Genomic DNA, 25,197 nt, shown 5'->3' on the forward strand with positions numbered 1-25,197 from the left:
GTTAGGTGTTCTAGAAAGGACCATTAATTCCGTTTATTTGGCATTTAATTTGAAATTTCTCCATTCCAACTACCATCATTGGAAATGTCAGACGACACAACAGATGTGTTGTGTGGAAATTGAGCTAATCACATACAATACAAAAACGTCCCCGAATGGAGCCTTATGGTACCCTCTGCCTTTTATAAAACATTTACACATGCAGATTTCATGAAATGTGCCGCGGCTCCTCTAATGCCTTACTGCTCCAGGATGGGCATCCAGTGTCAACGGCTTTGGACAAATAAAAATACAGCAACTTTAAGATCTTTATCAATTTTTTGCGTTATACGTGCGATGCTATCAAATATTGCTGACTCTGTAGATTTCTTGATGTTTATTTAATGTATAATGAAAATAATCGCTGTTCAAAAATCTTAGCTGCCGAAGACAACACCGAGACTGCTGTGTATGTAGTTGAGTCTTCTCATGATACATACATACCCAAATACATGTTTTTCGAAAGTGATTTTATTATCAATCAGAATACTGAGGTTTGAACTGTTGTCTATGGTTATAGGGTTAGAATTGATTTTATTATACGACACCAAACATATAGTAGGATTTGTTTCTAAGTAATGTCAATTTTTGTCCATTGATCCACCAGCGAATACGCGACAATATTTTCAGAACATTTTATGAAAAAATAATTATGTCTTACGTTTTGGTTTTCTCATTCTCAGAGTTTGTTTGATTTTCACAAAATTGTCGGTTTCAACAGTTTTTCCGTTGAAAAATATTTCTATGGTGAATAGAAATGCAATAAAATCGTTTTTATTTTTATCTCACAAACGAAGAAAGATGTCAGAAAAAAGTTTGAAATAACATTTCGTATTCGATAAGTAATTACCTATATAGGGTGTTTTCTAATTGAATGTCAATAATTGAGGGGCCAATTTTTGTATCTATTGCTCAAAGAAAACTTCATATGAACATGTGTCTTAAACGTCTTAACTTTTGAGGGTGGCAAATTTCAAAAATAACATATATTTTTTTAGTACCTATAATACCACTTTAGATATTTTAATGAAATTTGCATGAATGTATTATGTATCAAGAGGCATTATTTAGTATACCACAATCTTTTTAAAATACGCACGTACGGAATTTCACCTGTCTATTTTGGCAGATATTGGTGGTGCGCCACTGATTTCTTTTAACATAAAAAATGTTCTTAAAATCTCCAATCATTTCTAAGGAAATTTAATTTCTTGATTTTTTCAATCCGATGTACGGTTTTTGCTTAAAAAAATAAAAATTTGCCATGGTCATACCAATATCGTAATATGACAGCATGCAGAGGAATTAGTTTTTATTTTTAAGTGAAATCGTGCAAAGGACTAAAAAAAATAAGAAATCAAGTATGGTCATAAATGAATGCAAATGTCATTATTTTTTAAGGAAATCAGTGGCGTACTGTCTATGAAAAAATAATATTTTGGTTAATTAGGCAATTAGCAGGTATTGTGCGAATAAATAACGACTCAAAAGAGCTTATATTACACCTGTAATGAAGAAATAGCAAGACAGAAATAGTTCATTTGTGTGTGCATTGCACTCAATCCGTAAAAGTGCTTTTATTGAACCGCTCATTGCATGCTAAGCAACTTGTTGTCCATAGCAAATTATTTATTAGTATTTCTTAAGTGGTCCATAAAAGCTCCTATCTAAGGGCTGCAGATTATGGGAGCAATGGCGAAGAAATAAAACTATAACCTCTTTTTCTTTACAAACATCCAACGCTGGTATAGATAAATGGAAATCATGATTGTCAAGCAGTAAACCCTGCAAACCTTGCCATACCTGACATGATGAACTAAATTTAACAAAGGCCTCGCATCTCCTAATCTTCCAGTAGGTGCATCTCTTAAAAAATGACCTAGAAAATTTACCCGAGGGAATATAAAAAGGAAGGAGCCGTATTTCCACTGGCCGAAACTGCCACGGCGAGAGTCACAAGAGTTCCTCTTTCTGCTGAAACGAGTTTTTGTTTGAAGCCGCGTCGAGCAACTATGTTGTCGGATTTCTGCATTGTGGTTATACCCGTCTATTGCTTGTAATTTGAATCTGTTATGTGCAGTGTTTAGATTGCTTATAGTGGTTTTGTTGAACGCTGTAGCTCGTGATAAACTCGTGACTTGTAGACATCTTAAGGAGAAACTTGTATGCCCCTTAATAAACGAAGAGTACGAGTCTGGACCTTCCAGTTTGTTTGTGGACCATGTCGCCGGATTAATTTTTTTGACGTTAATCCATAGTAAATATCTGAGACTCGTTTTATATAAAACCTTTTTTTGCGGTATTAAAAAGTCCTTTGCAACACTGTTAACACATTTGCCTTCATCTACCACCATTTTAACGGTCGGCAGCATTATCTCATGTAACAGTTTGCCTTTCTCGGTCTTCCTCTTGTATTTTCTCATTGTTAAGCTACAACAAACATGAAACATTCAAAAGGAAATTAAAAAATGCAGCCGGCGTTAATCAAATAACCTCTCATATGCTTAGTCGACTAGCCCCTTACATCATAATGAAATAGAATCCAGCAAACTATAGTCCATAAACGTTACTTCTATAGAATGTTATTAAAAAGCAATCGGACAGAACTTAGTGGAAATTCAAAAAATATTCGGGAGCATTTTCGTGCAATAATTATTATATATAAATATTAATTATAATTAGAACTTTGAATGTGGACTAACTCAACAACAATGCATCGATGAACTTAATTCGACTTTTGGAGTTAAAGCACCATCTAGGACTACTGTTTAACGCTGGTTTTCGGACTTCAGTCGTGATCGTAGTTTTCTTAAGGATAAATTTCATGAAGGTCGTCCAAAATCGGTGGTTGACCAAGAAAACATTCATGCAGTGCGGAAACTGATTTTGCAGGATCGTCATGTGCCTTACCATGCGATTGAGGCATTAGTGGGACCAGTATACATACAATTTTACATGAAAATTTGGCCGCTAGAAAGATTTGTTCGCGTTGGATTCCACACAATTTGGCATCAGCTCAAAAAAAGCCTCGTGTTGATTGGTCGAAGGAAATGCTAAAAAAATACGATCGCGGTGCTTCCAAACACGTCTATGATATCCTAACAGGTAATGACTCATGGATATATGCATGTGAACCTGAAAGTAAGCAGCAGTCGATCGTGTGGGTCTTTCACAATGAGACAAAGCACGCAAAAGTTGTTCGTGCGCGAAGCACTTCGAAACAAATGGTAGCCTGTTTTTTCAGGAAAGCTAGCCACGTTGCAACTGTTTCTTTTGTGAATGGTAAAACAGTCAATTCTGAATGGTACACAACCATTTGTTTGCCGAAAGTCTTCGAAGGAATTAGAAAAATCAATCGCCGAAGACAAATCACTCTTTGAGCATTAAAAACGTCGATTTGATGAGCCAATCACCATATAGTCCTGATTTATCATCTAATGAGTCCTTTTTATTCCCATACATTAAGGATAAATTAGGTGGGCAACGATTTTTGACACCAGAAGAAGGGATTGATGTTTTTAAAAAGCATTTTGGAGGTGCCCGAATCGATGTGGGAGAAGTGCTTTGATGCTTGGTTTTACTGATTGCAAAAGTGTATTGATCATCAGGATGAATATTTTGAGAAATAATAAAGTCATATTTGTTGGTAGCTTGTAGTTTTATATTACAAATCCCGAAATATGGCTCTCGCCTGACCTAATATTGACATATAACGATTATTATAAGAGTTATTAACATTTAGTCAACTAGCCCCTCTCTTCTCTATTCCTCTCAAAGAACTCATATTTATTCGTGTAAACATACTGTTGGCGACCGGCTAGTTAATCTTTAAAACAATTCATAGTTCAAATTCAACATTTTCAGGTTTACTATTACAGTACACGAAAGCAGTATTATCTAATCGGAAAATCTGTGCGCAGGTCGTTGAGCGTCGAAGAGGCGTTGTCGCGGTTGCCGCCCGTGGACAAGTCGGTTCTGCTGGACGAGGACGAAGCGGACGGGCCGCCCTGCACGTGTCAGCTCAAAGAGAACAAGCCCGACTTCTGCGTCGACGAGGACGAGGCCGCAGAGCAGCGTCCTCCGTTCGAGGTGGTGGAGGACCCGTCGTGTCCCGCCAAAACTTACCTCCTCGACAAATATCGGCTCGGGGACGTGTCGGAGTCGAAAGTGCACCGCCTCCACACCGCCCACATACCGAACGTGAACGGGAACGAGGGCGGGGGCGGTCCGAAGCCGGAACCCGCCATCGTGGACGGTCTGTACGCGAACGTAGTGCCTAATATTTACGAGCGGCTCGACAAGGAGAACTTCCGGAAGTACAGCGTGTCGGAAAGTGACAGTGGGAGCGGCGTGGGGCGGACAGGGGCGGGTCGGTTTCGCGAGTGGTTCGAGTGCGTCGAGTTGCCCTCGTACGACGGCGACGCGTTGAGAATTTTGCCATACTGTATAGTAGATTAGAGACGGTGGCGGATGCGCGGACGGTTTTCGAAAATTAGCGAAATAAAAAAATGCATGTTTTTTTTTCTACTGGGAGACGCTTTGTACCCCCCCCCCCCCCCCCATATAACAAGAAACGTTCGTTTTGCGTGATTTCGAAAACGGACGATTCGAGTGTCCCGCGGTTTTAGTTCAAACGCGCACCGCCCTTCCGAGCGTCGGAGTAGTGTATCCCGTCCGATGGCACGGGCCGCTAAGTTCGGAAATACTAGTCTTTATTTCTAATTGGTGATAACCCGATCGTGCTGGTTCTACTCTGGTAATAAATTCACGAAGTAATCGATGGATATCTTGGCGGTAAGGCCTTTACACCGGGAAAATTTTGACGTCTCAAAAATGTCATGTAACAATTCAACCGACCCAAAATATTTAGAAGTTATGTTTGACCGTTTTTGTTGTTTTGAAACTAGTGGTGGCGTAAGTGTTTACTTTCAAGTAGTCGTTGCAGATACTGAATACAAGTACTGTTTCCAAACCAAATAGTTGTAGTAACGATACTTCTTGTCGTGCAATTAGCATTAACAATTAACAATATTCGTTTTCAATATAACACAAAAAAGTTTAAACATTTTATCCAGTAAAATAACAATCAGTATTTTTGATCTGAAAACTGAAAACTCAACACACACGTCTGAAACGTCCAAGCCACAAGAAAATAAAAATTTCACAAACGTCGCATCCAATTTCTTTCCAAGATCGAAAAATGGGTGACTGGAAAATCAACTTAAAGGAAGGTTTAAACAGTTTTTTACACAATACCGAATCAAGTTGTAGACATTTGCCCTTAAATGCTAATACTAATAAATAGTGCATTTTGAAAGCTACACTTCAGGCTTCAATAAGTTCGAATTTCACCCGTGGCTGCGTTACCACTTTCTGTACTTATCTGTCTGAGCTTTCACCCCACTTAGAAAACTTTCTTTCGACATTATCAAAAACTGTTTTAACTCTTCTTTAACTAGTTCTACCCACCACCCTTATTTTTATTTTGCAAGCATCAGATCCAATTTCTTGGCAACATGGAAAAATGATGGTGGTTCAGACCTTGGCTTGAAAGTCAACTTAAGGTGGGAAGGGGTTAAACAGTATTTGACACAATACCAAACAAGTTGTGTAGTTTCAAAGCTACACTGAAGCTTCAATAAGTTTAAGTTTCACCTGTGGCTGAGTTACCATCTTCTGCACTTATCTGTAGCTTTCACCCAACTAGGAAAATTTAACCAGTTCTAAACCCCACCACCCCCATCCCTTGTTTTTTGCAAAAATCCGATCCGATTTCTTGGCAACATTGAAGAATGATGGTGGTTCAGACCTTGGCTGCAAAATGAACTTAAAGGGGGGTTAAACACACAATACCAAACAAGTTTTGTCTCGTAATACTAATAAGTAGTGCACTCCCTATTTGCAAGCTACACTTCAGGCTTCAATAAGTTCAAGTTCCACCCGTGGCTGAGTTGTCATCTTCTGTACTTATCTGTCTGAGCTTTCAACCAAGTTGGAAAATTTTCTTTCAACACTTTCAAAAACTGTTTTAACTCTTCCTTAACCAGTTCACCCCCCCCCCATCCCTGGTTTTTATTTTTTATTTTGCAAGAATCATATACAACACTCCAATATTACACAGTATTTGACAAAATTCCAAACAATTTGTAGACATTCGCCTTTAAATATGTCTCGCAATACTAATAAGCAGTGCACTCCCCTATTTTGAAGCTACATTTTAGGCTTCAATAAGTTCAAGTTTCACCAGTGGCTGAGTTACCATCTTCTGCATTTATCTGTCTGAGCTTTCACCCCCCTCAGAAAACTTTCTTTCGACAATATCAAAAACCGTTGTAACTCTTCTTTCACCAGTCCTATCGCCTCCCCCCCCCCCGTTTTTATTGGCGACAAGGGCGGTGTTATCGAAAAATTGCTTGCCTAGAGATAATTTGAAGTTGACAATGTTGGTTATATTCACGTTCGATGTCGGCAGCCATGTTTTAATGGCGCGTTCTCGCAGTAATAGCTCTCATGACTAAATGTGAGTCCCAAAGAAACAAAAACCGGGAAACATAACTTCCAAACGACATTTCGAGACGTTTCCGTTACTTCATTGTCAGGCTAAAACTAGTACAAGAAGCAAAGTGTCGCCCCCTACCCGCCGCCTATGGAAAAATGTATTTTTTTGTCGCCCGCCGATTGGACGCGCGCTTTTCTGTTTTCTAGTCGTTGTTGCTTACGTTTCTTCGTTCGTTACGTTAACAAAACAAAAAAGATTGAAAAGTGCTTCGCGCGCGATTTTCCGTGCAATGGGAAAATTCTCCCCACCACCACCAACCACCGCCATTACCGCTCACGAGGCTGCCTTCCGACGAAAAAACGGCGTCTAGCGAAAAAAAAAGATCGATATTCTAAGGAAAATAATTTGTAATAAATAGAAATTTATTATAGTTTAGGTATGTTATGTAGCAGGGTAACACTTTCGTTTAGTGTACAGGATGGCCCGTTTGTTATTTAGAGACGCCACTTTATCGGGGAAAGTAAAGGGAAAACGAGAAATAGGAAATCCGTCGTTTTTCAGTAAATGGGACACCCTATAAATTTGGCAATGTCGAATTCTATATTTAACCATTTTGCCAAACAAAATCAAGAGCAGCTAAAAAACGACTTTTTCAATTGAAAACGTTAAAATTTCGTAATATACCTTTTCTACAGGCAATGGTCTTTTCTTGTAGAACATTCGATTAGTTTTGCAAAAAAAACGTTTTACATCGGCGGCATTTAGAAGTCTACAGTTTTGTAAAATTTCGAGCCATTTGAAAAATGTGATGTTTGTTGGTAGTTTTCTCAATTTTATTTTCAATTTTTTTTTTTAATGCTCAGCAAAATATTACGAAACGTTTTGTTAAAGTCAATAAAGATTTTCTTATAGAAAAAAAATAGTGCTTAATGTTTGGATAAAACCTGAATCAAAAAAATTAAAATTTCGTAATTTTACCTTTTCTAAGGCAATAAAGACAAAATCAAAAGAACTGCTAAAAAACGACTTTTCAATTTAAAAAGTTTCCAATCTGTGTCGGCATTTCGAATCAAAATCAATAAAACAGTTATATACATATATACGAGGTGTTCCAAACTCTTGACTGGAACCTTCGGCACTGCACTAACACAATAAGGCGTTTTACCACAAACCGAAATTCAATTTTACGTACTCGACGGGCGTTTCGCCAACCAAGTTGGCATCTTCAGGAGAAGATTAAAACTGTTTAAAAACTGTTAAAACTAGTTTTAATCTTCTCCTGAAGATGCCAACTTGGTTGGCGAAACGCGCGTCGAGTATGTAAAATTGAGTTTCGGTTTGTGGTAAAACGCGTTATTGTGTTACGAGGTGTCCCATTTAAACCAAACGGAAAACGAATGGCAGACGTTTTGATGGTGCCGTAATAAACCGGCCGCCCTGTATATCTCTGTATCGCAGCGCTTTTATTGTAAAAAGGAAAAAAATCTTAATATTTTCGTTTTAAGATATTATGTTGTTCCGAGGAAGTGATTACGACGCCTGTCGTCGACGGCGTCGCTTGTTGATACCCGGTACATTGTTACTTTTATTTATAATTTCCTTGTTGAGAGATCGGATCGCGGAAAAAGTTCTCAAACAAAAAAAAGTTGATATTTTTTAAATAATTTCCGGAGGCCGACGATTCGCGTGGCCGAAGGTCCAAAACTAAAAAAAAAAAACAAACGACAAAAATTCCAAGTGACCTTTTTCTTTGTTTTTTATTCTTTGTAAATATGGAGTTTCTCTCGTATAGTTGAATTGTACAAAATATGATTTATCTCTACTAAGTAAATGTCGAAGCATTGCTTAACTAGTGATGTGTTTGATATGCCTTGAGAATAAAGATATTTTCTATAACTCTAATTTCGAATTCTTTTTATTACATCGGTTTAGTATTTACAATATGCACATCGAAGCCCCCCCAGTGGAAAATTACAAAAAAAAACTCCCCGATACGGAAACATGTTAATATCGACATATCGCGTGACATTAATTTGGTAGCGCGATCTGTCAATTCCTACTTTTGTAAAATTGACAGTCGTCAGTTTGAATATTTTGAGGTATGAAAGTTGCTTTTGGATCCGTTGACCTAACTCGAGATAATTCAAATTCATACTGAATGAAAGAAGTAGTTGCCGAATCAAAATTTGCGTGTTACGATCGTGAAGAGGTATTTTTATGAGAATAAAAATAAAGACTTATGTGCTCATCAGATTTGTCGACATCTGATCATCTTTATATGACTGACTGCAGAGAGTATGGCAGCTTATATGTTTATAAGAGTTTTTTAATGATTTTTTGAAATTATGGTGTGTTTCTTTAACTAACTCTAACTCCCTCAATTTTAATTAGAAGTTTACCCCTCTCAAATCCAAACCTTTGGGTACATAACATTTAAACAGCCTAGATTTGATCACAAGATTTTCAAGTGAATAGCTATTTCGAAATTGCATTAGTTTATACATATTGGTCCTGTTTTGATAGAATTGTTTCAATCCTTTGGATTAACAAACTTGATTTGAAGTAGTGTTTGTCTTTTAAGTGCTATTGTATCTTTGAATTCCCGCTACTTAAAATAAATTTAAATAATTCAAAATTAAGTAGGAAGTGAATTCAAATGATTTATGGAAGAGTAATTTATTATCTAAAAGTAAAACTCGCTTTAATTTTTGTAACTTTAAACATTTCAAAACACCAAGATTATGGTTGGAAAAGCGGTTTTCGTACTTTAAAATATTCCTCGTCAGAGTCTCTGGCCACAAAAGCATCCCGTCAAACTCTGGAGTTAAAATGTCACGCGGATGGATTAGAAGCACCTGGTATTAACATATGCCAAGTTAAATTACAAAAATATGTTGCACAAAAAACACTTGTCACTGAGATTTCGCACCTGGGTCAGCTCACACCTCTTCTAAGAGCGGGAACTCGTCGTCCCTTCTGGGGATCAGAGCTTCTATGTCGTAAAACGCTGCGTGCAATGTTATGATGACCACCGAAGCGCCCAGAACCCAAAACATGGCCCCGTGGGCGCCCACGAAATAATAAATCGGCATCGAACACAGGCCGACGAGCCCATACTGCTGTGCCAGTGTCAGTTCCTTGCCGAGCACCATCAGTTTCTTCTGTTGTTGGTGCCTCCGATTGAGTTTGAAACCGGCGTAAAAAGTACCAGCGAGCGCCAACAGAATCAAAGGAGACGTCACTCTGAAATTTAACGATCACTGGGGAAAGTTTATGCTATGAGGAGAAAGTTTCTCCTACCAGACATGTGACCTAATTCTCATAATCGTCAGTAAGAGAACACTTACAGGCAATACAGCACGAGCCCCAGAAAGACGAATAGGTAGTTCGCTTGGAAATATTCCACGTTTCTCATTATCCTTTTCCCCAAACGTGGCACGGAAACCGGTACCTTAAAATTCGAGGTTTGCGCGAAAACTAACCAAGGCCTTACGTTTTGTCTTTGCTGTTGTATCCACTCCTTCGGATCGGGAATTTGCGTAGGGATACGAAGAAAGCTGAAAACCGCATCCCACATTCAATGTTCATTTAAAAATGGTCCAAATTTACACTGTACCTGGGCAATGTACCGCTTTTTTTTAAATCAACGGGCGGCTCCATTTCGCCCGTTATCTCGATTGGTAAGTCGGCCATTTTACAACCTTTTTCCGTTTTAATAGATGTTATTTGATCCAAAAACCCCGATGGTAAAAAATGATGGTTACTACTTGCGTGTCATTTCTTGTTCACTTGTGTCAGTGATATGTTGACATTTATCAGCTGTTTTGGTAAGTTTCCCGTGGTTTCAACGATTATTGGTTTCGCTAACGAAAAGCGCGACTTCTTTTGTCGCACACGTATTTAAACGCCGAGATTTTCCGCAAACAATAACATTGAAGCGACCAACCTTCAAGTTACTAAATATTACTAAGCGAAAAATAACCTAACCTTGCCGGATCCGGATAGTTTGCAGTTATGGTTTGCGAAAAATTGTTTATAATTCTTCAAGATTAATTATTTAACCTAACTTTATTGCCTCCAAATGCTACCAACGCACATTTTCGGTTGGCAAAAAAAACTACCGCAAAAATTACCAAGTCGTTGCAACTTGTCGCCTGAAATTAAAATAAGTATTAATTCTATGCAATTTTTGTAGTTTCGGAGATAAATTGCAACGTAAAAATTAACTCAATTCAAACAATAAACGTTTTGAAGTCCAATAGTTATTTTACAGGCCAAATCGTAGTTACAAATAAGTCTAAGCGGCAATTCACTTTTATGAAACAATTTTAATTGTTTCATAAAAGATCCATTAAACAAATGAAATCCCATTGGTCGCAATCTTACAAGCTGCCAACGATACGACAACAAAGAATTCAATTCCGACCAATCGCGGCAAGCGGTTTCGTGGGGGGAGACCCCACGCGATTGGTCCGATCAAATCCAGATGCGTCACCTCGCATAACCGTTTCGTTCCGATGGTAGAGAAAGCGACACCGTAAAACGTTGTTTATAGGTTTCGGTGATTTTTGTGTTTTTGTGAATAATCCAATAATGTCTACGTCCAGTAGTGTGCACGAAGACCTCCGGGACTGGGAAGCGGAAGATTTTAATTCGTCAGGCTGCGGCGACATGTCGTTTGAGATATCGGGCGACAGCATCGTGAGTCCGCAACCCGTGAGGAAAATGGGCGATTACGTCCGCTGCGAGAACAACAATCGGACGCCGGCGCCGACGAAACTGTCGTTCAGTCCGCCGTACAAAAGGGTCAGAGCTTTGAAACTGCTGGACAGCCCGCTGACGCCGAAGACGATAGTCCAAAAAAGCTTCGCTTCCAGCACGCAGTTGCCCAGGAGCAGGCTGTTCAGCGACAAACCGACGTCGGTTCCGAGCTCCTACACGCAGAAAGATGACAAGCCCCACGCGAACGTAAACCCCTTCACGCCCAATGGTAATATTTTATGTCTGTTGGTTCCTTGGTTGAAATTTTTATTTTTTTCTTTAGGAATGCTTTTGTCCAAGAAGAGGACGCGATCGATAAGGTCTCTGGGCGAGTCTCCCATATTTAAACCGTCAAAACTAGATTTGAATGATTCGGACGCCTCGGACATTGAAATCGAACAACCGACGAAAAGAATGGCCTTGCAGGTTGGTTTTTGTTGTGGGAGTCGCGTGGTTTTTAGATAAACCTGGTGCGTTTTTAGGAAAGCAACATCCCTCGGTATCATAGGGAGTTCCACGAAATCGAACTCATAGGCAGGGGGCAGTTCGGGTCGGTTTTCAAGTGTGTCAACCGCTTGGACGGCTGCGTGTACGCGATCAAAAAGTCCACGAAGCCGGTGGCGGGCAGCTCCTTCGAGAAAACGGCGTTGAACGAAGTGTACGCGCACGCGGTCTTAGGGAAACACCAGCATGTGGTCCGTTACTATTCGGCCTGGGCCGAGGACAATCACATGATCATACAGAACGAGTATTGTAACGGGGGCGCCTTGTCCGATAAAGTCGCTCAGGAGGCGCTTAGTGCCATCGAACTGAGACGTATGCTGTTGCACGTCGCCGAGGGCCTCAGATACATCCATTCTGAGGGTCTGGTACACTTGGACATAAAACCTGGGAACATATTCATCTCCATCGAGAAAAAGGTGAGTTTTCTGAAAAAAGTTTTTCCCCCGTTTTAAGTCATGTCTAAGTAACAGTACAGGCAAAGTGTAAAAATATCAAATTGTTCCTGTGATAGATTGCTTGTGGATTCTGGTGTACTCCAGGGTAAAGTGGGCGACCCGCTTATGTTTTTAATGTGCTTTTTAATGGAATCTTGGTTGCAACTGCCGAAAAGAACTCCATGGCTTTGATGATACAGCTGCATATGTGTGGACCCTTTTCAAGCAATTAAAGCGATAACAGCCCATGGATAAAATAGATAGATTTCATTAATTTAGAAAATAACTTTTGTTACATTGAAGACAACATTACAAGAAGCATGTTAATAACTAAAAAAGGTTGTATCCCATGTTGCGAGTATTATTCTGGGGGAGATAATTAATTATTAATTACTATACTTACTATACTATATTACTATATTGCAAGTTATTGCTTACACAATGACTATATTTATTTTATTTTTGAATGTGAAATAAGTTAATATTGATTTAATTATTAATTACATAGTTATACAATAGTTCTTCCATTTTTCGAGTGAAACCTGAAACAAAGTGTTGTGAATAGTCCCAACAGAAGGATTATTATTATTTTACTGAGCAAGTGGCATATTTTAGCAAAACGCGATGGCCATTTTCCAATCCTAACTTGTCCATTCTTAAAAGATAGGTGGTCTTTCATTAAATTTGGCTGAAATGGAAGATTCCCTTTTTGCAACCACTAGACGAGAGACTGCTTGATCCAATTATATACTGGCTCAATGAGTCCACATTATCCATTATTATTAATGAAGCTGCACTAAGATTGGCCAGCAGCAGTTAGTTTCTTCCTAAAGCAAATTAGTATTGAGGAAATGCAAGTTTCCATGGAAACAAAACTAAAACTTTTATCTCTGTTCACAAGTTAGAAAGTCTTCTTTTCCCATAAAAAAGAATCGTCTTGCCAGCTGGTCCTAGACGCTCCTTAAATATCCAAGTCTCATTCATAAATACTAGATTGAAAAGAAGGCATCATGTTTTTTCTCAATAATATCAGTCATTTATTTGCGATGCATGGTTGTTCCATTAGATATTTCATACTTCATTTTTTCCAACAATATTTCTATCTTTTTAATATACAGTGACATGTTCTCCTATAAGGGAGGAAAAGTAATTATTAAAATGAATACATTTTTTCGATCCAAAAACCAGGACGACTTTACGCACAAAAAAAGGAGTGCCAAAGGTTATATTATTCATTTGGAAAAAGGGAAATAAACAAGCTTATTGGCAACACGCTACAGTAAGACATAATAATTAATAAGTAAAATTGCTCGTTCATAAAATGGAGACATTGAATTGTGTACACCGTTTAAGAGTAAGAGCGGTTTCCCAGCATTTTTTTTTTTTTCGCGAACGAAATCCACAGGTTTTAAAATACCTAAGGGCTTGCTTGTTTTCACCAAATCGTGGGAGCATTTTTAAAGGATTTAGTTATCCGGTAAATTTAACAATGTTCATGTTAACGCAGCTTTTGACATTAATATTGGATTAAGATGTCATGATAACTGCAAAATTGCTAATCGCTATACGGTTGTTCCAGATAAACATTACGAACTACGACTCGGCCGACGATGGGTTCGAAGATGTGGAGGAGGGCTCGTTGTACGAGGAGGAGCTGACTTACAAAATAGGCGACCTGGGACATGTGACCAGCCTCAGCAATCCCCAGGTAAATGGAAATAATGTAGAGTAGACAATTATTCACTAATACCAATATAACACAGGAAAGTTGTCTAGATATTTTTAAAATTTATAAACATAAAAATGTTACAAAATTTTACTTTGAGAAGACCAACAAACAAGGAGCCAAATTGTATCATTTAATACAAACTTTTGTTTGTCAATTATTCATATGATTTAAATATTTAGACTTAGATTATAAACAGCATTTGTTTTGAGTAAAGATTTTCAATATTTTTTAATTTCTTTTGCTGTACATCTCTAATTTCAGCAGGAAGCGTATTATATAGTAATTGTTATTAATTTTTTTTAACTGCAAGTTATTTTTATCTCTTGCTGTGTAGGAATAAATATCGGATCTTGTTTGAAAGTTGTCTTTATTTTTATGTATATAAATTAATAGTTTAAATAAATAAATACTCATCAGAGTTAAAAAAATTTTAGCTCTAAAAACGTCTCTCCATGTTGTATATTAGTCCAATTATTATTTTTGGTTGGACAAAGATTCCCTCCGAGTCTACTGCTCCTTCCCAACTTACGATATTGTAAGAGGGGTATTTAAGAAAGATTTTAATATTGTAATAGCAAAATAGGAGTTCTATGCTCCAGTCTATTTGATTGGACCACCTTAATTGACAGTCAAGTTCTGTACCTAGAAATTTTAGTTATATCATTTTGGTCTATTTTGACATTTAACTTGCGTAGGTGGAGGAGGGAGACTGCCGTTACTTGCCTGACGAGATACTCCACGAGGACTACAGTCACCTGACGAAGGCAGATGTGTTCGCTTTGGGATTGAGCGCGCTCGAGTGCGCAGGCGCGGGACCCTTGCCCAAGAACGGACCTGAGTGGCACGCCCTCCGCCGAGGCGAGATACCAAAACTACCCCAGAAACTGACCAAGGACCTCCTCGAACTGATCAAGTGAGCACACTGTAGTTTTTTCGCCTTCATTAGCAAATGGCAGGTTCGCAATATACAGTAGATTGCTAAAATATGGAACACATAATTTTTTCTTAGAGTTAGTGCCGTTTTTTAAATGGAATACCATTTTTTTTAAACCAATAACACGATCCAACACTTTTTAAGCTTTTGAAAGTTGATTTCGATCTCATACTTGATTCTATTTAAATGTGATAAGCCATTTCCTCTATCACGTACGGTTTTTAGCAACATTACAAGGATCAATAAATGAAAATCTCGGTTTATTTACTTTTTACAAAATTTCTGGATTCCTCCTACATTGGTTTTTTGCTGAGTCGAACTTGCTGATGTTTCGCCAATCGTCCTGTTGGCTTCTTCAGAGCTTGACAAACTGGCTCGAATTTTACTCTTTACCTGCTTATATATTCTTTGAGCGGGGCGGAGCTAAATGAGGGGAATAAACACCGTCTCGGATGACTGATTCCCATATTGGTGACAGGTCGCGGTTAAGATTGCTAGGTTGTTCATAGACTCTCAGATTTTTCGTTGGTAGACATGCAAGAATTTTAGTTTTATCAAATAAAATTTTATGCCCGTGTTCATTTTTCTTAGTCCTAAGGCTCTTTCGTGTTCTTTGAGCCTAGTTGATATTTTTCGTCCGGTCTCTCTAATGTATTCTTTGCCACATATGTATGGAATGCTGTAAACTCCTGGCATCTCAAATGGAATTTTGTAGTTTATTTATTTATTTATTTTTTTATTTGCGCAAGCTTCAAACAGTAGTTAAGTCCATTAATTTTTGGAAGATCTGTGCTTTGCAAAAAGCATCTTTATGTGAATGTTTTTGTATATTCGGATTGTCTATCCTTAATAACCAGCAGTATTCATTAATCTCACCTTGCTCGTCACTCACAGCATCAATATTTTTGGAAAAGTAGTGCAGATGTGAGTATAAAAAGAAGTTGCATCCCATTCCTCTAAATTTCTCTCGAATTTTTTTATAATGTCTTTTGTAATTTCGATATTGGTTGTTTTCAAGAAAACCTGTAATCTTCACGAATCACGTACTTATTTTTTTGCATTTTATGATCAAAAGAATAAAAAGCACAAATTTAATCTTGAGATTAACGGTAAGTCCAGTAAACTTCTTAAATTATTATAGTCACATTTCTGTCGGTAACGAAGTGAATATGGCCCATCTAAATCAAACTCAGAGAATTAAAATTGAAATCTTTATTGGACATGGAGACAAAACAATAACTCAAGAAGGCATTTGTAAGTTCAAATAATGGGTGAGGGAAAATCATACTGAACATTCACAAAAAATAAATTTTTGGTCAAGGACTGTGAATAACAAAATGACTGCACCTTATTTCTTCAATCAAAATCTTACTGGAGTTCGATATTTACAAATTGGCTTACTTCCTATTTTCGCAATTTCGTTCCCAAATCCCAATAAACGCAGTTTGGTTACAATAGGCCTCATTTTGCTCGACAAGTGCCTCAATAACCAAGATGTAATTCTTGGAGCAATGTACAAATCACCAAATGGGTGCATGTATACTTTAATAATAATAATAATAACAATATTTATTGCCAAAAATTCCTTTTACCTAAAAAAATGTTTTTTTAGTAAAGGACCACCTATAGGGGGCAAATATTGCCCGTACATAGGTTGGCTCTAATATAACTTACAACTACAACTACTTACTATAACTTACAACTACTTAATATTGGTTGTAAGTTGCACCTCGCCAATTATACACAAATATATCTTACTTTTTATAATTTTACAAATTGAAAAAAGCTTTTAGATATTTTGAATTTTATTTATTAGATCGTAACACTTGTAATGTTTCCTTTAACTTTTTTTTAAAGTACTTTTTTGTCAACATTGAGATTTTTCAGTTCATTAGATAATTAATTAAAATATTTTACTGCATAATACACCTAGCTTCTTTGTCCAATAGCCAGTTGGGGGGGGGGGGGGCAAAATAATACTTTTATTGCGAGTGTTCATTTGATTTTGTATATACTCATTTTTTAATCCACTATATTGATACACTATTGAATTCACCACAAAAGCTTGTTTGATACTCAGTGGCCTATCTGCATCTTGTTCATTTATTCCAATAATTTTAAGAATACACTTCTGAAGCCGATCCAATGGGTCAACCAAAGAACTGTAGAGACCTCCTCAGCCTATGACTGCATACACAGCGACACTGTGGGAAAGACCGTAATAAATTTGTAATAACTGCTTTCTTGATAGTACTTCCTTAAGCCTATAAAAAACATACTAAGTATTTGGTTTTTTTTTACTGTGTTATCCACGTGAACATCCCATTTTATATTATAGTCGTAAGTTATTCCTAGATATTTGCTACTTGTAGCTCTTTTCAGACTCACACCATTCATCTTGATTTCAATATCCTGTGGAACAGAGTCTCTATAGTTTCCAAAAGAGACAAAAACAGACTTGTCTGTGTTGGGTACCCGTTTATTTTGGTAGAGCCAGGAGTATATAATATCCAGAGTTGACGACATGGCTGTTGAAAGTTTGGGCCATGATTTTGCTTTCATTGGTACTGCAGTATCATCAGCTATTAAGGTATCTTGCAAAACCAACAAATCATTTATATATAAGATGAACAATATTGGTCCAAGTATTGAGCCCTGAGGCACTCCAACATTTGTTGTAACTTGCTGACTTTTAGTACCATTTACCCTTACAACTTGGCGTCTATCTTTCAAATAACTTCAAGGACAAACTTACACCCCCTATTCCCATATTCTGCAATTTGGACAGTAGTATAACATGATCAACTGTAACAAAAGCTTTTGTGTAGTCTAAAAGTCACAACTGTTGGTAGGCTAAGACTTAAGTTCTCATATTTAAATTTGCTAAGTAAAGCTATAGCATCATCTGCGCCTTTCTTCTTGAGGTAACCAAGTTGTCTTAAACTTAATATGTTGTGCTTATTAAGGAAGTCGAATAATCTGACAAAAATAATTTTTTCAAAAATCTTAGCAAGATTTGAAATTAATGCCATCGGACGATAGTTGTTCACCAAATTTCTCTGACCATGCTTATAAACTGGACAAATTACAGCTGTCTTGAATTGATATGGACAAGTCCCTTGCGCCATGGCATTATTTGTTATGTGAGTCAATACTGGGGTTATGAACGGAGCAGTTAACTTCATTATGTAGGCATGGATGTCATCAAACCCTCCAGCCTTGTTTTTAAGTCCACTAATAGTCTGATAAACTTCTGTCTCATTTGTTGGTGCTAGAAACATTGTATTCTGATTATATGGTATATCTGGTATTTGATGGCGTCTTATTGGATGAGTCACACTTTCAATCAGTTTAAATATCACTGTGCTAAAAAACTCGTTAAAATAGTTTGCCTTTTCAAGATCGTTGGCATTCGTTTTTTCATTTATTATTATTTCATCTATTTGCCTGTTTTTCATGCTACGATCTAATTTACTATTTACATATTGCCACATTGTTTTTGGAGTCTGTATTTTGCAATTGTCTATCTTCATGCCTATTTTTAGCAGCCCTCAGCAGGGACTTAATTTTTTTTCGTATAGTAGGTATTGCTCCTGTTTAACCAAATCATCTTGATTGTTTTTTCAGGCTTTATATAATTTGATTTATTTGATTATATTATTTTGTACTTTTAGGCCTATTTTTAAGTAATAGCTTACACATTTTGAATTTTCTTTATTAAAATTTCTAACGCTTCTTCATTATTAGGTGTTTGCAAAATTTGTTACCAATTTTCAGAGACACATAATTTCCAGAATTTGTTCATATTTATTTCCGATTTTTCTTGAAGTTTGCATCTTATATTATTCCCACAAACCGAAACCAACACAGTGGTTGGAGATTGAATTAGTTATTTTGTCTGACTTTACTATGCTAGTTCCCCTCATGAAAATATAATCAATGCACAATCCCTAATGGTATACGTACACGTATTCATCATAGATTTATAACCCTTTTTCAATAAGGAGTAGAAGTATTTCTCAGTTTTATTATTAAACTCAATAATATCCAAGTAAACATCCCCCATTATTGTGTGATTTGTAACGTCTTTGTTGCTTGCAATGAATTTCTCATGATCATTAATGGACTTCTTGATTTCATAATCATGACAACGATAAATTCCAGAGATTTTGAATAAATATACTAGTGACTAGTGACTTTAATTCATTAAATTGTTCGTTTACGTTTTGATACTGCAAATTATTTTTAACATAAATGATCACTCCATCCGCTTTATTTATTCTACTGTTATTTATAAAATGTGTATAACCTGCTATATTTAAAAATTTAATATTCTCTATGAGCCATGCTTCAGTACATATTATTACATCTGGTTTGTGTTTAAAAGTACTTATCATCGTTTCCAATTTTATTATATTTTTCTTAACATTTGTAATATTGACATGTAGAATCAAAAGCTCTGAATTACTGAAAATAGGGTTCACATTAATTTCAGCTATATTATTAAATTTTAGTTCTTCATTAAGTTTATATTCTTCTATATCCATAAATATTGTTTTATAAATTTTATACAACTGTGTTAATATAAAGATTTATTGCTTACTTAAATGGAGGATCTGGCTTCAACGGGTAGTTTGTATCACTGACATACTGTTCCCATTTTATTTTAAACCTTTCACAGTTATAAATATCATCAGCAGAATGATCGATAGCCCTTTTCTTGGTTAGTTACTTGTTAGCATTACTACAGTTAATACATTTTTTTATATGTGAGGTACACGTTGTAGCATCATGGTTACCGGAACACTGACAACATGATTGTTGCCTTTTAAGAAAGTATTTACACTTTTTCAGGGAATGGTTATATCCGCAACAATTTTTACACCGTTTGATATTGACATTATCATACACTCTGCAATTTTCAAACCCAATAAATACAGATTTGGTCTTCATAATTTTTGCATATGCGTCCGAAGTTATTTCTGCTAGAGCAGCAGTATGATTGTGTGTGTGTATGATATTTGTACTATTTGATGGTAATTGATTTCTACGTATTATGTCATTCTCGAGTTCTTCCTTATCAATATTTTCCGTTATATTGGTTATTTTTATTTGCGAATTTTGCTTAACACATACTTTAGCTGTTAATGTTTCACTATTATCACTGTTTATTACATTGACGATATTTTCAGAGTCTTTCTCACTGATATACCTTAAAAATATCGATGCTTTACTAGCTTTATTAATATTTACAACTTTAGGATTTGTTTTGCCTGAAACTTGCTTTTTGACTACACCCAATGCATCTCCTTTGAAATTTTGCTTCGGTTTTATTATCAAACAGGCACATTCTTGTTTTTTAGGGATATTTAGCACCACATCCGCATACGAATTGCCAACATCTATAGAGCTTTTAGTTGCAGGTACATATGATGATCTTAAGAAACTATTATTTTCACGTAACTCGGTGTTATGTTCACGCAACTCGTTATTTTGTTTCACTAATTCACTATTGACTCTCATTTTATAGGTTAATTCCTTAATATGGTGCTTGCATTTTTCGCATTCAGTGTTCTGGTTCAAAGGATTTTCCTTGATTTTTTCACTGGTAATTGATACAGAATCTTCATCATCAGTTTCATCTTCGGTCTCCATGCTATCGACTTCCATATCTTGGGTATCATTTAGCCTATTTTTGGTAGTTTTTGCAAGTGACGTTATTTTATTATATGTTGCCTTACATATTTTTAAAAGATTTTTTTACGTAGGTCTATGATCCACCCAAACCCGATGGAACGGCCCAGCACGGTGCAACTGCTCCAGCACCGCGCCCTCAACCCCGACTGTAGCAAAACCAAGGCCGCCCTAACCAGGGAGTTGCACGCTGAAAAGATGCGCAATGAGATGCTAGTCAAACAGTTGAAGGTGAGTGAGTGGGTCGTTAAGGTCGTGGAGGCGTGGCCGGGTCACCTGGCGCCTGGTCTTGGTTTCGTTAATTTGATTTGAAACAACATGCGTAGAAAGCTGAGGGAAAGAGACAAAAACATATTTATACGTACATACCTATTTTAATCTTAAAACCTGTGATAGTTACCAAAAAATTTCGAAAACAAAACTTCTTTGTATTTTCATCAGACCCTCTGTTTGACTTCCACACAAAATAGATATTAGGCTAACTAGTAATATCTGCAAAAGGAATATTATACGCACAAGACTTGAGTTTAACGGATTTTCGTGATTTTCAAGTCTAGAATTATACCGGTTGTCTCTTTTTACAGTCTGAGTTTCGAAATTTGTAAATACTAAGATTTCATTTTTTGTAATGGCACACCATTAGTACAACGCACATAAATAACTTCTATTCCAACACATACAGGTCCCGAAAAGTATTATTCGGTTATAGCGTTACCGTTAGTGAGACAGAGTTACACCGAGACTCTTGGAATGTAAAAGGTGCTGCGAGATTAAATAAAAACCTGTTTGGATCACACAACTGTGTCGCGGGGAAAGGAAAAATAGGCGTCATGGCGTTTGGTTGAAAACTACTCATTTTTTTTATAATGGTAGTATATTCGACCCAAGAAGAGGTTTAAATTATAAAAAAACAGAAAAGGTGCTGGTATTTTAAGAAACCATATCATTGGTCCTTTGTTCATTGATGGAAATTTAAATACAAACAAATATCCAGTTGTTGCCCGACACATAACGCTAGGGGAATTTAGGATTTTCTGAATACCATGTTTTCAAATTGCATAATAAGTGATAAGTGATCAATCAAGAGCCACCTAGATTCCCAGATCTAACACCAATGAATTTGCACGTCCGTGCAAATTATTTAGAAGAACTTCTTAATAAAATTACAAATGCTATTAGCAATGTTACTGCGGAAACACTGACCACAGTTCTACAAGAATTTTTTGGTAGGTTGGGATGTTGCTCAGCTAAAAATTGGGGGACTTTTTTTTACCTTTTATAAGTAATAATATTGTAGTCCCTACAAAAATGTACACGAAAACAAAGAACAACACGTTTATTTTTTGAAGCATTGTAAAGAAATGCGTCAAAAATTGAAAAATGTAATTCCAAACATGACATTGCACGAAAGAAATCTACAAAAGACGACGCAACCCTTTGTAAGAATTAAATTATATTACAAACTTATCCCTGACTGAAACGGAACCGAAGAAATGTCTATAATAGGAAGAGCCCTATATTATTGTAACTGACGAGACGTTTGACAATAAAGCAAAATATTTACATCTCATTTTGATGCTTTTAAAATCTCCGTAACTTTATCATACTAACGACAACCATCGATCGAATGATAACCTAGTGATTGTGGAATAATTGACTTGAAACAGAATAAATTAAAAATTTGTTTTTATTCATCTATATTTTACAAATTTAAAATGTAAATAATTGAAGGAAACATTTTATTTTACGTCTAGAAAGATTTAAAGGTCCAAATTTTGCTAAATGCAGGTAGCAGGTTCATGCTGTAGAGTGCTTCTCGTACAGCTTGGATGGATATAATTAATTTCCTCTCGAATTTTTGCTTTAAGTTCTGCCACTTTATAATTATCTCTATTTTTGCAAACCCCATTTCCCACGAAAATAATTCCTGAGGGCCTCCATATGCCCCAAATTTTACAGGTAATGGTGAAATTTATTTCAAAAAAACGTCAAAAATTGACGAGGTCTGTTTCGTACGAGATTTTTGTTTTTTGAGAAATCACCTATTTCTATATGTTTAACAATAACAAATTGTTGCGCCCAAGAAAATAAAATCACCATGTACACACTATAACATAATAATTTATATAACATCTCTATTTCTATACGTCGATTAATATTTTTTGGGCGCTCCGGTTTCTCTTTTAAACCGACTACTTGTTGAACGCGGCGCTCCGCTTCTTTTACTGTTTGCGCCATGTTGGGCACGTGTACTAGGGACACTCGCACATTCCTGCGTACGGCCGAGCTCGCTTCTTCAGAGCTTAAGTGAAATTGGTTTGCATTCTATTCTGAAAGTTTCGATACCCCTTTAAATTTGATTCGTCACAAAGCTAAAAATCTAATTGTATCTTCTACCTAGACTCACAGTCAAAAATTAAGAAAATTATTCTTAACGTAAGTGTCAACTGTCAAACACTGTGGTAAATGTATCTTTCTGAAATTGAAAAATCAGTTCTTGCAAATGGCTCCAACCTTTTCCTTGCCCCACGTATTATCCCAAATAGGAAATAATTTCAAATGTTATGTATATCCCAAACAAAGTTCTAATGAAATTCGATTCGAAACTGCAAGAATCCTTAAAAAATTAAATCAAGTTCCCAAAGCCTGAATGCATAGCTTTTTTTAGGAGCAGATAAAGGAAATGCTGAGGTAGTCGTAGATGAGCACAAAAAAATTCAGAGTAGTCTCATTAATGGATCTTATTGTCAACTTAAAAAAGATGTTATATCACCTGTATATAAATCGCTTCTTCTCTATTATAATCCGTGAAAAAATCTGTCACTCCTCACCACTCTAAAAAAAAAAAGACCAAACAGGATTACCCCTTCGACATATTGTCAGCAGCACTAAATATTTTTCCATGTAAAACCAAAACTATGAAAACGCTACATTGATGATACTTTTGTTATTTGTCGTCATGGTCAAGAATCAAAGTGATGCGAATCAGTCATCCGAGACAATGTTCATGTCTCTGCTTTAGCTCCGCCCCCCCTCAAACGGTGCTTAAGCAGGTACAGAGTAAAATGTAAACCAGTTTCTTTGAAAGTTTTTTTTTTTGTAGGAGGCGGCTTTGTGTATCAAAACGATCGCCAGTGACAGCATAAAAGTACCCAACATCGCGAGGCTGAGTTCGCGGCTCATAGGGAAAAAGGTGAACAGGAGCGTCAGCACGACCACGTTTTAGCACTATTTTTTAATTTTTAGGAGGGGGGGGGGTTGAGCTATTTTAACTTTATTTTGCCATTGTTTTTTTTATTCTCAGTATTTCATTTTTTACAGATTAACTTTTGAAGTACTTCGTTTAATATATCAACAAAATCGTATTATTATGAACCCCTTGCCACATAGGGTAAATTTTTATTAGACGAAGTTGTTTAAGAATTACCGGGAGAAGAATTCATTTCTCGCGGCGTGCATTACTTTCTTTATTCTATGTGAACGTCGGCCGCCTTATATACAATTTATACGCGCGACACTGAGATTTCTGGTGCTTTTTCTATTACGCATTAAAGAATTTTATGGAACTAACATTGCCCACATTGCGCGTTAACCTTATGCAATAAGCAGTATACTTTAGGATGTAGTTTTCAAGAGGATGATGATACTTGGTTGTCTCAATTTTTTTTTCGTGTTATTCAATTTGGAAATCACCAATTTGGAGTTGCTGGGAGCACGTTATCCTTTTTTTTGTGATACGATATGTAAAATAGTGTTAGTGTTTGAAACTCATGGCTGTATCGGATGTTAACGTTTTGAGTCGCTCTCGTTTCAAAATTAAGTTTAATACTTTTGTCTTAGCGGTTGTTGGATGGTATGTATGTGATAATAATATTTTGTAAGCCATAGATATAAATGCGTCTCATTATTTTATTACTAAGTTTTTTCTTTGACTCTGCTGGCTGAATCGTCTAGCCCAGGCTATTTTGTATACATTCCTCTTTGAATATGTGCCTTTTATTACTTGTATCATTTAATTTTTAATGTTATTTTATATTGTCAAAGTACCAAATATATTTTAGAACAAACTTCGGTTTTATTTTCGTATGGCCGATGACGACTGTCGAGGGAACGCGACGTCATCGCCTATTAGATAATATTCGCCCTAGTACGGTAAAGTTCATGCGGCTCAGAGGCTATTGATAACCAACAAACATTTTTGCACCATTTCCTTTCTAAGGAGCGATTTCCCCACACTTAACTCGTTTTCCCAGGCTTATTACTTATTGGCAATATTGGTTGTTGAATGCTTCGAGGTCATTGGTTAAAACGAATTTTTAAATTTCGCGCATTCGCGTGTTTAATGTCGATTCATAATTTCCAGCATTATTGGCTATGAGGGGAATGCATAGCAATTTTCACACACTTAGCTCATATCCGCAGATTGTTTAACGAGACGTAGGCAAATTTTGGGAAAATACTATAGTAAAAATGCTGCATCAAAACTTATTGACGTTGGTTGTTGAATGCTTCAAGGTCTTTAGTTAAAAAGGAAATTATATATAGACCTTTTCAAAATGTTTCTGTATTATCTGTGTAATGCATAGGCAGGACCTAGTATATT

The 25,197-nt window shown here is 36.5% G+C and overlaps 3 protein-coding genes across 4 annotated transcripts in view; 2 read left to right on the plus strand and 1 right to left on the minus strand.

Annotated features, from left to right (window-relative positions):
* Nucleotides 1-8,440, plus strand: part of LOC132706833 (mediator of RNA polymerase II transcription subunit 26) — a 26,564-nt gene extending 18,124 nt beyond the window's left edge. Inside the window, exon 6 of the mRNA XM_060678412.1 lies at nt 3,960-8,440. Coding sequence (XP_060534395.1) covers nt 3,960-4,497 — 538 coding nt within the window. The 3' untranslated portion in view covers nt 4,498-8,440. The remainder of the gene's footprint in view (nt 1-3,959) is intronic.
* On the minus strand, nt 7,892-10,615 carry LOC132706837 (prenylated Rab acceptor protein 1). The gene is made up of 3 exons (XM_060678418.1): nt 10,155-10,615; nt 9,886-10,095; nt 7,892-9,781 (listed from the first exon to the last, which is right to left on the minus strand). The coding sequence occupies exons 1-3, from the start codon at nt 10,229-10,231 to the stop codon at nt 9,478-9,480; spliced, it is 591 nt and encodes a 196-aa protein (XP_060534401.1). The 5' UTR covers nt 10,232-10,615; the 3' UTR covers nt 7,892-9,477.
* Nucleotides 10,332-25,176, plus strand: LOC132706834 (wee1-like protein kinase). 2 transcript variants are annotated; one of them, XM_060678414.1, is made up of 8 exons: nt 10,332-10,365; nt 11,146-11,528; nt 11,583-11,725; nt 11,782-12,219; nt 13,817-13,945; nt 14,662-14,879; nt 20,669-20,825; nt 23,698-25,176. In XM_060678414.1, the coding sequence occupies exons 2-8, from the start codon at nt 11,210-11,212 to the stop codon at nt 23,818-23,820; spliced, it is 1,527 nt and encodes a 508-aa protein (XP_060534397.1). In that variant the 5' UTR covers nt 10,332-10,365; nt 11,146-11,209; the 3' UTR covers nt 23,821-25,176. The 2 variants fall into 2 exon arrangements, with proteins under 2 accessions (XP_060534397.1, XP_060534396.1); XM_060678413.1 differs by lacking the exon at nt 10,332-10,365 and having other exon boundaries at nt 11,016-11,528.
* The last annotated feature ends 21 nt before the right edge of the window (nt 25,177-25,197 follow it).

This window comes from Cylas formicarius, unplaced genomic scaffold (genome assembly GCF_029955315.1).
Source record: "Cylas formicarius isolate icCylForm1 unplaced genomic scaffold, icCylForm1.1 PGA_scaffold_8__14_contigs__length_24414737, whole genome shotgun sequence".
Taxonomy (NCBI): domain Eukaryota; kingdom Metazoa; phylum Arthropoda; class Insecta; order Coleoptera; family Brentidae; genus Cylas; species Cylas formicarius.